General features: G+C 38.2%; 1 protein-coding gene across 1 annotated transcript; it reads left to right on the top strand.

Annotated features, from left to right (window-relative positions):
* The first annotated feature begins 7,990 nt into the window (after positions 1–7,990).
* On the top strand, positions 7,991–10,637 carry LOC103338614 (ceramide synthase 1 LOH3-like). Its single transcript, XM_008241832.2, has 6 exons — positions 7,991–8,287; positions 8,952–9,181; positions 9,346–9,501; positions 9,623–9,808; positions 10,041–10,225; positions 10,385–10,637. Exons 1-6 carry the CDS (start codon positions 8,129–8,131, stop codon positions 10,414–10,416), a joined length of 948 nt encoding a protein of 315 aa, XP_008240054.2. The 5' UTR covers positions 7,991–8,128; the 3' UTR covers positions 10,417–10,637.
* Positions 10,638–10,729: the final 92 nt, after the last annotated feature.

Genomic DNA, 10,729 nt, shown 5'->3' on the forward strand with positions numbered 1-10,729 from the left:
GTAAATTTTGAGTTTTATTTGTTCTATGTACATAATCTTGAGAGTGACCTATAATTTTTGTTGATTTTTTCCCGAAGAGATATATCTCTCGAGCTTATTTTCTATATATAAAATAAAGTATTGATGTATTTTTAATGTATGAAATGACAATTTCATGGCATTTAGATGTCAAAATTGGTGAAAAAAAAGAGAGAGTGTTGAAAGCTATGTACAAATTCACATTAAGCTTACTATATATAAAATAAAGGCAACACAAATGTGGTGAAGGAGATGTGGCATTGACTCATTGAGGTCAATTCATAAATAAAGGAGAAATCGAACTTAGGACCTCGGATGCATGCTTTTAATTATTTGAGCTACATACCCCTTGCATAATTTGTTTGATATTGTTGTAATGTGTTAATTGCTAAAATATGAAAACCATGAGAGAATATTTGTTTGTGGGAATTTTCTATGTATTATTCTCCTTGTAGGAGGTCATATTTATAATACAACGAAACCTGAATGGACAAGTAAATAATAAATGCCTAAATCTATTTACAGTAGGAAATCAGGAATTAAAGTAAATCAATTACAATTATAATAGAAATTCTTGGTGTGTAAGGAAAGTAAGTCAATATTCACAAGTCACGCCAACATTCTCCCTCACGTTGGTGCATAGATGTCGCCAATGCCCAACTGATCCAGTGAATTGTGGAATGCTTTACTGGAAATCGTCTTTGTCAAAATATCCGTCAATTGATCCTCAGATTTCATAAAAGGAAACTGAAACACTTTAGCCTCAAGCTTTGTTTGATGAAGTGTCGATCCACCTCAACATGTTTAGTACGATCATGCTGAATCGATTCTGTGCAATGGCTATAGCAGCCTTGTTGTCACAAAAGAGATTCATTGTGGATGTAGGTTTATACCCAAGTTCAATAAGCAACTTTCTTAACCAAAGAAGTTCACAAATCTCTTTAGTCATGCCTCTGAACTCGGCTTCTGACTGGATAAAGCTACTACATTCTGTTTCTTGCTCCTCCATGTCACCAAATTACCTCCCACGAATGTGAAGTAACCCAATTTGGATTTTCTATCTATTACATTACCTGCCCAATCTGCATCTGAATAACCATCAATATTTAGATGACCATGTTTTGAGAACATAAGTCCTTTTCTAGGTGCAGACTTCAAATATCTAAGTATCCGAAGAACTGCATTCATGTGGTCTTCACTTGGGAGTGCATAAATTGACTGACAACGCTCACCGCATAAGCAATGTCTGGTCGAGTATGTGACAAATAGATCAATCTTCTCACTAACCTTTGGTATCTTTCTTTATTAGTTGGAACTTGATCCGGATATTCTCCAAGATAATGATTCTGAACAATAGGAGTGTTCGCAGGTTTGCAATCTGGCATTCCTGTGTCTGTCAACAAGTCCAAGACATATTTCCTTTGAGAGAGAAATATGTCTTGCTGTGATCGAGCCACCTCAATTCCCAAGAAATATTTAAGTCCACCTAGATCCTTCATCTCAAACTCAGTAGCCAAATAGTCTTGTAGTTGTGATATTTCATGTTTATCATTCATAGTAATAATCATATCATCAACATAGATTATTAATGTTGTTACCTTCCCTTTCCGATATTTCAAGAACATAGTATGACCTGAGTTGCACTGTTTGAAACAATTGTTCTTCATTGCCATGGTGAACCGTCCAAACCATGCACGTGGTGACTGTTTCAATCCATACAATGCTTTTCGTAACTTGCAAACTGAAACAACCCGGTCCTTAATTAATATTTAATTATTAATTTATTCCAATATAAGACCACTATACCTATAGAATATTTTAATAGTTTAAAAGTTACTTTTTGACCGGAAAGGAATTTGGGGGTTTCAATTATACCGTTGCGTAGAGCGCGACGAAATAAGTTCGCAGACACGCAGCACACTCGATTCTGAGTTATATTGAGGGAGATAAGGTCAAAATACGTTCAAGGGCAAAATGGTAATTTTAGAAAGTCAGATTTTTAAAACCCTCATCTTCTCTCTCTCTCTCTCTGTCGCGCAACCCCCCCCGGTCAACTTCCTCCTCCAGCTGAAACTTCTCTCCTCCCACCAACCACCCCAAGCCGCAAGATGGACCCAATCCGCAGCAGCTCCCTCTTCCTTTCTCGACCGGTCTCTGCGCTGGAACCACCGGAATCAAAAAAACTCACTGGTTTTGACAGAAATTTCCGGCGTTCATATGCCGTCATTCGGCTACCAAATCAGTCGAGTAAGGTATGAATTTCTAGCTATTTTCTGTGCTCTAGCTGCTGGTTGGGTAGAATTTGAGGAATTTCTAGGTTTGGCAGGTTAATTTTCAAGCTAGGGTTTGGCCGGTTTTGGGAGCACAGTTCCGGCCAGTTTTTGGAGTAGGTCCAAGAACAAAAGTGGTTCCAAATAGGGTGTTTTACCTAGGATAGGAGTCTTGAGCCGAGATGTTGAGATTTTTCGGCGAAGCTTTACCGCTGTTAACCACGCCGCCAGCATGTGGCGGCGCGTGGGCATCAGAGTGAGGCATTGTGTCCCAATGTGATCCTCTTGTTGTCACGAGCTCGTGGGAATTTGTGGATATCAATTCGGATAACCTTTGAACCCCGAACGGATCTCGCATAGTGGGTGATTCCCGGGTTCAGAGGTTTGAACCGTTGGATAGTAATCATGTTCCAGTATGTTGATCTAGGTAATTTCAGGATCGTATATCATTTGACGGATCGTAAAACGAGTCTCGGATACTCCGAAATGTCAGCCCTAGAGTGAGGTTTACAGATAAAACAAACCATTCATGTGTCATGTACAGAGGAAAGAACTACGTGTGGCTTGATCCTCGAGGGTATATAGGCTTACGATTATCAGGCGCACCACGAGTTAGGGGCTGGGTTTATGTTACTGTTTATATATATATATATATATACATATATGGATATATTTTAAATTCAGTTGAGAACAAATTTATTGAAAGTTTATGTAAATAACAGATTATGGTTTTCAAACCCACCATAGGGTACCCCCTAGTTGCCTTGAGATAGTTGGATATTTTGCCCGAGTTTGGGGACGCCTAAACCATGTGGTGCGAGGATTGCGACTCAGGCTGACTAATGGTCCCCTGAGACCTACGAGGAATGCGGCTCGGAGGTCAATACACTAATAAGGGAGTTTTAAAGGTCAATACACCAGAAGACATGCAGTTGATCAGGTGAACTGCGGTGATAATAGCATCATCCCAGTGATGACGAGGAACATGAGCGCCAATCAGAAGTGCTCGGGCGGTTTCAAGAAGATGTCGATTCTTTCGTTCAGCAACACCATTTTGTTGCGATGTCTGAGGACAAGTCGTCTCATGGATAATTCCATGTTGTTGAAAGTAAGTCTGAAAGTCATGATTGACAAATTCTCCATCATTGTCTGAGCGAAGAATCTGGATTTGAGCATTAAACTGAGTATTCATTTGTTTGTGGAATGACTGAAAACGGGAAAACACTTCATTTTTATTCTTCAGCAAATAAAGTCATGTCATTCGTGTATACAATTATCTATGAATGTGACAAACCATCGAATACCAGAAGAAGCAGTGATAAGTGAAGGTCCCTAGACATCAGAGTGAATTAACGTAAATGGAGTAGTACACTTGTTCGTACTCAACGAGTAGGGCACACGGTGACTCTTGGCCAAAATACAAGTATCACATGGAAAGTCGGATTCCTTGAAACCTGAAAATAAATCTGGTATAAGATGCTTCATATAACTAAAAGACGGATGTCCCAATCGACGGTGCCACAGCCAAATTTGTTGTTGTTTGTTATCAAATGGATGGGTCACATTGTTAGCCACGCTGAGACTGAAGTCATCAACATAATATAGCCCCCCTCTCTTAGTAATCATGACTAAGAATCTTCTTAGTGTGAATATCCTGAAGCAAACAAAAACTCGGATAAATGAGTACACAACAATTCAATTGTTCAGTAAGCTGACTAACTGACAACAATTTATTGGATAAAGATGAAACAAGTAACGTACTAGACAGGTGAGAGAGAGATGAGAGTTCAACAGTGCCAGCCCCTGTCACAGGATAAGTAACTCTATTGGCATTTGCAATACAAGTTTGTCGAGGTTGTGTAGTATGAAGAAAATCATCAGGATCAAACGTCATATGATCAGTTGCACCGGAATCAATTATCCAGCCCGGAATCAATCTTAGCGGAAGTATGGAATCCATAACCAGTATCATTACTGGTCGTATTGCATTGTCCTGGATCTTTAAGGGTAGCCCACCAATCGGGATAGCCATGCAATTTAAAACAAGTCTCATGAGTGTGTCTCGGATCACCACAATATTCGCAATCTGGTCCATATGGCGGGGTCGTTAGTCGAGAAGTCATAATCTGTGTAGCGGAAGATGTATAGGATACAGTTTAGTAGAAATTCGGATCGAGATATGAGCACGAGTCGGGTCGAGTCGAAGTCGGGATCGAGTCCAATCAAAGACAAATTCGGGTCGGGGTCGAGGTCGAAGTCATCATCGTAGGGTCAAGGTCGTTATCGGAGTCGGGTCGGGGTCTTCGTTGTCGTCATAGTCGTGGTCGGAGTTGGGGTCGTCAAAAGAGGATCCTGATTCAGGATCAAATTCGGGGCCAAAGTCTGCATTTGTAGGAGTTAAGCCATCTGGGCACTCAACTCGGCTATGGTTGGTTGAGAATGAGAGAAGGAGTCGGTGGTGCTACCTCCATGAGGGATGAAAAAATCATCAACCCCCATAGCGGTGGCGGGGGTGTGAAACTAGAGTCAGCAATTCCAAGATCGTCGCTCTAATACCATGCTAAAATATGAAAACTATGAGAGAATATTTGTTTGTGGGAATTTTCTGTGTATTTTTCTCCTTGTAGGAGGTCATATTTATATTACAACGAAACCTGAATGGGTAAGTAACTAATAAATTCCTAAATCTATTTACAGTAGGAAATCATGAATTAAAGTAAATCAATTACAATTATAATAGGAATTCTTAGTGTGTAAGGAAAGTAAGTCAATATTCACAAGTCATGCCAACGTTAATTTCCATGCCATTTTTACAAATGCGTATGCTACAATACAACTGATCTCTTTTGTATAAATTGATGAACATTAACACCAACTCAAACGGCTCCAAATAAATAAAGACATACAACATGAAGGCATAGGTAGAGGGAGGGTTTGTTTGTAGAGGAGAAATAGACCCTAGGATTATTCTTTTGTGTCATATATATGCTGCTAGTTAACCTAGCATTGCCATGTGGTACAGGAAATGCATGCCTAACTTTAATTAATATTGTAAGGGAAAGATAAAGCAGTCAAATCAAATTTCAACCTAAATGGATCAAATAAAACAAAAAAAATCATTTTCATTCCCAAACGTGTGCTTTTAAAATAATTATATGGATTATATAAAGGGCAATGTTAGCAACCTTCTCTCTAACCTTCTCTTTTTAACCTTCTCTCTTCTTCTTATGACATGTGTCACTTCTCTCTCACTTAAAGAGAAGGTTAAAGAGAAGGTTGCTAGCATTGCCCTTATATAAAAGGTGAAATAGATGTTATCCAACAAGAAAAACAGTTCTATTTGCTTTTAGCATGTGTTTAGAGAGACAAACTTCACTGCAAACGTGGTTGTCAATCTGGGCCACTGGCTCTCATTGCAGGTTATTTGGGAGCTTGGATTCCCTTTGTCAATTTGTTCTCTTTTTTATTTTGATCTCTTTGGACTTTCTTATCTTAGGAGTTTCGCTTTGTAATTTTCATTTCCTCATTAAAAAAAGGGAAAAAAGGAAAATAGTAGTAGCCAACTCTACTTTAACAATTACGAGCCATGCCCCAGGGCCTTGTTAAATGGGTACACACTGTACAATTAATTTGGGCCACTTGAACAGTTACTGAAACAGGACCAAGTCGCAAAAATCTAAGCCCATAGCCTTTATCGCTATCTAAAAAATTATACTAGTGATATTGGAGGTAGGAAATTTCCTCACACACTGTCAATATGCCATGGGGGTTTGAACTTAAAACATCTGATCTACAAATCAAGGCATTTTTTCAGTGGGCTGGACTTTGTTGGCTAAGGGTGAGCATAGTCCGGATTGGATCGGTTTCACCTCAAAACCATAGCCGAGCCAATTACAATATGGTAGTTTGGTTCAGTTTGGTTTGAATAAAAGTTATAAAGGAAACCAAACCAAACCAAACTAATTTAAGACGATTTGGTTCGACCAGTTTGGACCTAAGCTCAATTCTCTTTCTTTTTGCATTTTTTCAACATTGTTAGCCCAACAAATTCACAACTTGCTTCATACATAATTCATTTTCTAGAGTACGAAACCATCCTAAAGCTCAAAATGTCATAAAACTTTATATTTCACTAACTAATATAGCTCAATTCAAATATTCATATATAGTAATTAACTAATTAGTGTATTACACATGTAAAGTAAAATATAAATAAATAAATATACACATAAACGGTCCGGTTTGGTTTAGACCGGTTTATAAAAGCTCAAAACCAAATCATATATGGTCCGATTCGGTTTTTAAACCCTTTGACTTTTTCTTGGTCAAAACCAAACCAAACCAGTAATTATGATTAGGTTCGGCTGATTTCATCGGTTCAGCCGGAGTGATGCCCACTCCTACTGTTGGCCGCTATCTACTTCATTTTTTATGAATGATGATGATATAAAACTAAAGACATATATACGTATATACACATACATATGTACAAGGAGCACCGAGCCACACTTCAATCCAAAGTGGCCATGGACTACCCCAACCTCTATCATTTCATGTAAAATTTATATCAAACTTCTATAATTATTAGAAAAGTACTAAGACATCTATATTGTTGACCATAAGTAAGAAATCTATATGGATGGTCCTCCATGAAATGGAAGCTAGCTCTGCCAATGAATGTTGTTTACACCATAATTAACCAAGCGTGATTGAACACCAAGGTAGACATGTCTTCCTCCCTGCCAAAGGGAGATGCTCTTCCGAAGGGACAACCACCTGCCGAAGCTCCGAACTGCCAAACCTAAAACACAGGAGACACGTGTCATCATCACAGCAACTTGCACAAAGTCCCACATCGGAACTTTGTGCAAACCTCCTACTTTTACTTCCCTATAAATGGGAACAGTAACCAAGAAAAAGGGTAACTTCTCTCTCTCACTATTACTGCTACTTTGCAATAGTCACTCACCCTAGCTGACTCAGGCATCGGAGAGCCTTCACCACTACACCGGTGTCCGAAGCTTAACGATTGCTTCTCCTATCTTCGTCTTTTGCAGGCTAGCCCTCTACCGAAGGCCCAGGCCCTTCTCTTGCTAAGGACAACCCCTATCTCTAAGTTGACCTTCTCCGAAAAAGAGCATCAACAAATGTCTCTTATTCAATTTTTTTAAGTTACATTGGAGGAAAGAAATCCCAAGAGATTTCTAACCTGGGTGCCATGGGGGAGGGGGAACTCATTGACCATTCCATGTCTCTTATTCTTTAGTATCTAATTTTCTTCTGCTACTTATTTAATGAGGACCCCAGTCCTCTTTTTGTTTTGTTTTTTTTAATATATTATTTTATATTGTTATTTATAGTTTGATAAAATGTTAGGTTTATTTGGTCAAATGTTAGGTTCTTCATTCTCTTCGTATGGAGAAAACAGATCAAATAAACATTCACATAAAACACTTTGGAATTTTGATAGTTGAATTCTTACAATTTGTGGAATAATCTAGCATAAAAGAGTCCTAACTTTTAAAAGATTGAATAATAAAAATAGAATTAAAATACTAATGATGCAATAATAATAATAATAAACAAACGGGGCTTCGAATCGGGTAACCCAAAATCCAACCTAACCCAGTACGAGGGTTATCTAGAACTGCATGACCCGATTACGATAACGGAAAAATAATCAAAAACAAAAAACGGTTGAAGCGTGGGATTATGTTTTGCGCTTTTCAAAAGTGAATCGCCGTTTGTGCATAATTATTCCACCAAACAGCACCTTGTTCAGCCGACATTACTGATCTTCCATCCTCTCCAAATCCTTGGAGTGAGTTTGGTTCGTCAAGATGGAGGATTTGGGTCTGTTTGGAATCAGTGGTTGGGTCAACCTCAGACTCAACTGGGAGGAAGAGTCGTACCCAGTGCCCAAAGACTTTTTGGTCCTTCCTTTGTTTGTTCTTCTCTTCCCTTCTCTCAGGCTCTTCCTGGACATTTATGTCTTTGAGGTACCACTCTTGGAGTTCTTCAATTTGTTATACATAATTCAGTTTCATTATAGAGTGGAACTAGTTGCATACTCTATAATTGTTTGTGGGGTTTTCCTGTTATTTCATTTGACGTTAATATAATCGGTAGATATTGGTTGTATAGAAATCGGGTATCATTTGACCTCCATGGAAAACTCTCTGCTGTATTATTAAGAGCTAAGAGTTAAATTTGTGGTCTGTTTCACTCTGCTTTAGTTGGTTTTTATGTTCTTGTAGTTTCATTCATGAGAGTCATATATTTGGTTACAGAGAAACTTTACCTGTCCTGCATCTAATCGATTCTGTGCTCTCTCTCTGGTGTGCCTCTGAAGGCAGACAAGGTTACTGTTAAAATGACCAAATGTATGCAATAATCCCATGTTTCAATTTTGTGCAAGAACAATTATCATGCCCAACTTAGTTGTCATTGGGAATATTAAGCTATGAAAACTTCTTCTGTTGGAAAAAAAAAGGCGATTAATTTCTCATCGCATCAACTATGAGGAATGCAAATTTCAGCATCTGAAGCTCTACTTTGATGTAATGTTGATCTATATGTTATAATGGTTTGTGAGTACGTATACTTTGGTAGACTGCAAAACAGTGGTCTCAATCAATTTAAGTTGTATCATCTTTTTTGCAGGGATTAGCAAGACGCCTTATGTTGGGAAAGCAGCATGCAATGCTGAATGTTGAGACACGCCATCAACGGAAGAAAATTAATAAATTCAAAGAGTCAGCATTTAAATGTGTTTATTTTTTCTCTGCGGAGCTTTTGGCCCTTTCTGTTACGCACAACGAGCCTTGGTTCTCTAAAACCAAATACTTCTGGGTAGGGCCAGGCGATCAGGTTTGGCCTGACCAGAAAACTAAGTTCGTTCCTCACTCATTTTGGAAATCATTGTTCAATGTCAAAATCAAGTAGTAGACTTGTTTTATTTGATGTCTGATCATATGTGTAACTTTGTTATGCAAACAATTGCTTTTTTCATATCTTCTGGCCTGACATAATTACCGATATTTTCCCTCATTGGCAGATTAAAATTGAAGGCACTGTACATGTATTCCGCCGGATTCTACATCTACTCCAGCTTTGCTTTGGTGTTCTGGGAAACAAGGCGTTCTGACTTTTTGGTGTCAATGGCTCATCATATAGCAACTACGGTTTTACTTGTGTCTTCTTACATATTCAAGTAAGTTTTAAAATGTTTCAGCTTGCTTCTTAGCGTTCATAGTTCATGCTCATGATTCTCAAACAAAGGTTTCTTCTATTTTGTTCTTGTTTCTTAAATATATGTTTTCTCACCCCTGCAGGTTTTCTCGTGTTGGCTCGATTATTTTAGCCCTCCATGAAGGATGCGATGTGTTCTTAGAGATTGCAAAGTTGTCAAAATATTGTGGCTATGAACTGATGGCCGGCTTTGCTTTTGTTAGTTTTGTTCTTTCTTGGACAGTACTGCGTCTTATTTATTTTCCATTTTGGATAATTTGGAGTACCAGGTTAGTTAAATGTGTTGAGATAATTTATTTTTTGTGCAGATAGAATATAGTGGAATAAGCAGAATGAAAATAAGTAGCACCTTCCTCTTTTATAGCTATACATTCTTAACTAGTGTATAAACTACTTGCCTAGTGTCTTATCCCGTTTCTTATCATTTTGCTCTCTTCCTTCTATTGCTTTACAAGAAATAGTATACTAAAGTGGATTTTTGCTTCCATTTATTTTTGGCAGCTACGAGGCTCTTTTGACCTTGGACAAGGAGAAGCACCTGGTGGATGGATCTATATATTATTACTTGTTTAATACTCTTTTACTTTGCTTGCTCATTTGTCATATTTATTGGTGGATGTTGATGGTTCGGATGCTCATGAAGCAAATTCGTGCAAGAGGGAAAATTGATGATGATGTTCGATCTGGTAACGAGATATTCATTGATGGTTTTATAAGTTGGACATATACATTTGAATGAACGACCTGAAAAAAAAAATGATTTGAGGGTTTAGGGTCGTTTGTTTTTTAATTAACTGACATCATATGTTTCTCCCCACTTACACTAGCTTTGTTGTGCACTGCAGATTCTGAAGGTGACGACGAACATAACGATTGACAGCAAAAAAGGATAATATCTGAAAGTGAGGATGTATTCATAATATCATACTGAAACAGTTCTTACCAGCTTTTGAGGGCTTTTTATGAGATCCATTATGTAATGTCCTTTAAGCAGGCAAGTAAAGCTGTTTGTCCATAATTTCACATTCACACGCAGCCTTGCAGGCAGTGATTGTATAAACGATCGTGGTTTATAAAAAGGCATTGAGTTTGGGCAAATGTGTGTGTTGTTCATATCGGTAACACAGTTGAGTGAAGAGGTGGAATGAGGCAGAAGGACTTTATTTATGGTCCTCCAAACTTTGGCAAGC

This window comes from Prunus mume, linkage group LG7, assembly GCF_029339155.1.
Source record: "Prunus mume cultivar Tortuosa linkage group LG7, ASM2933915v1, whole genome shotgun sequence".
Classification (NCBI taxonomy): Eukaryota; Viridiplantae; Streptophyta; class Magnoliopsida; order Rosales; family Rosaceae; genus Prunus; species Prunus mume.

Bases quoted from the DNA above. Each gene is read 5' to 3' on its own strand.
- LOC103338614 (XM_008241832.2), top strand. From the start codon at position 8,129: ATGGAGGATTTGGGTCTGTTTGGAATCAGTGGTTGGGTCAACCTCAGA. The intron at 8,288-8,951 runs GTACCACTCTTG...TCTTTTTTGCAG, and splicing joins TGGACATTTATGTCTTTGAG to GGATTAGCAAGACGCCTTAT. The intron at 9,182-9,345 runs GTTCGTTCCTCA...CCTCATTGGCAG, and splicing joins TGGCCTGACCAGAAAACTAA to ATTAAAATTGAAGGCACTGT.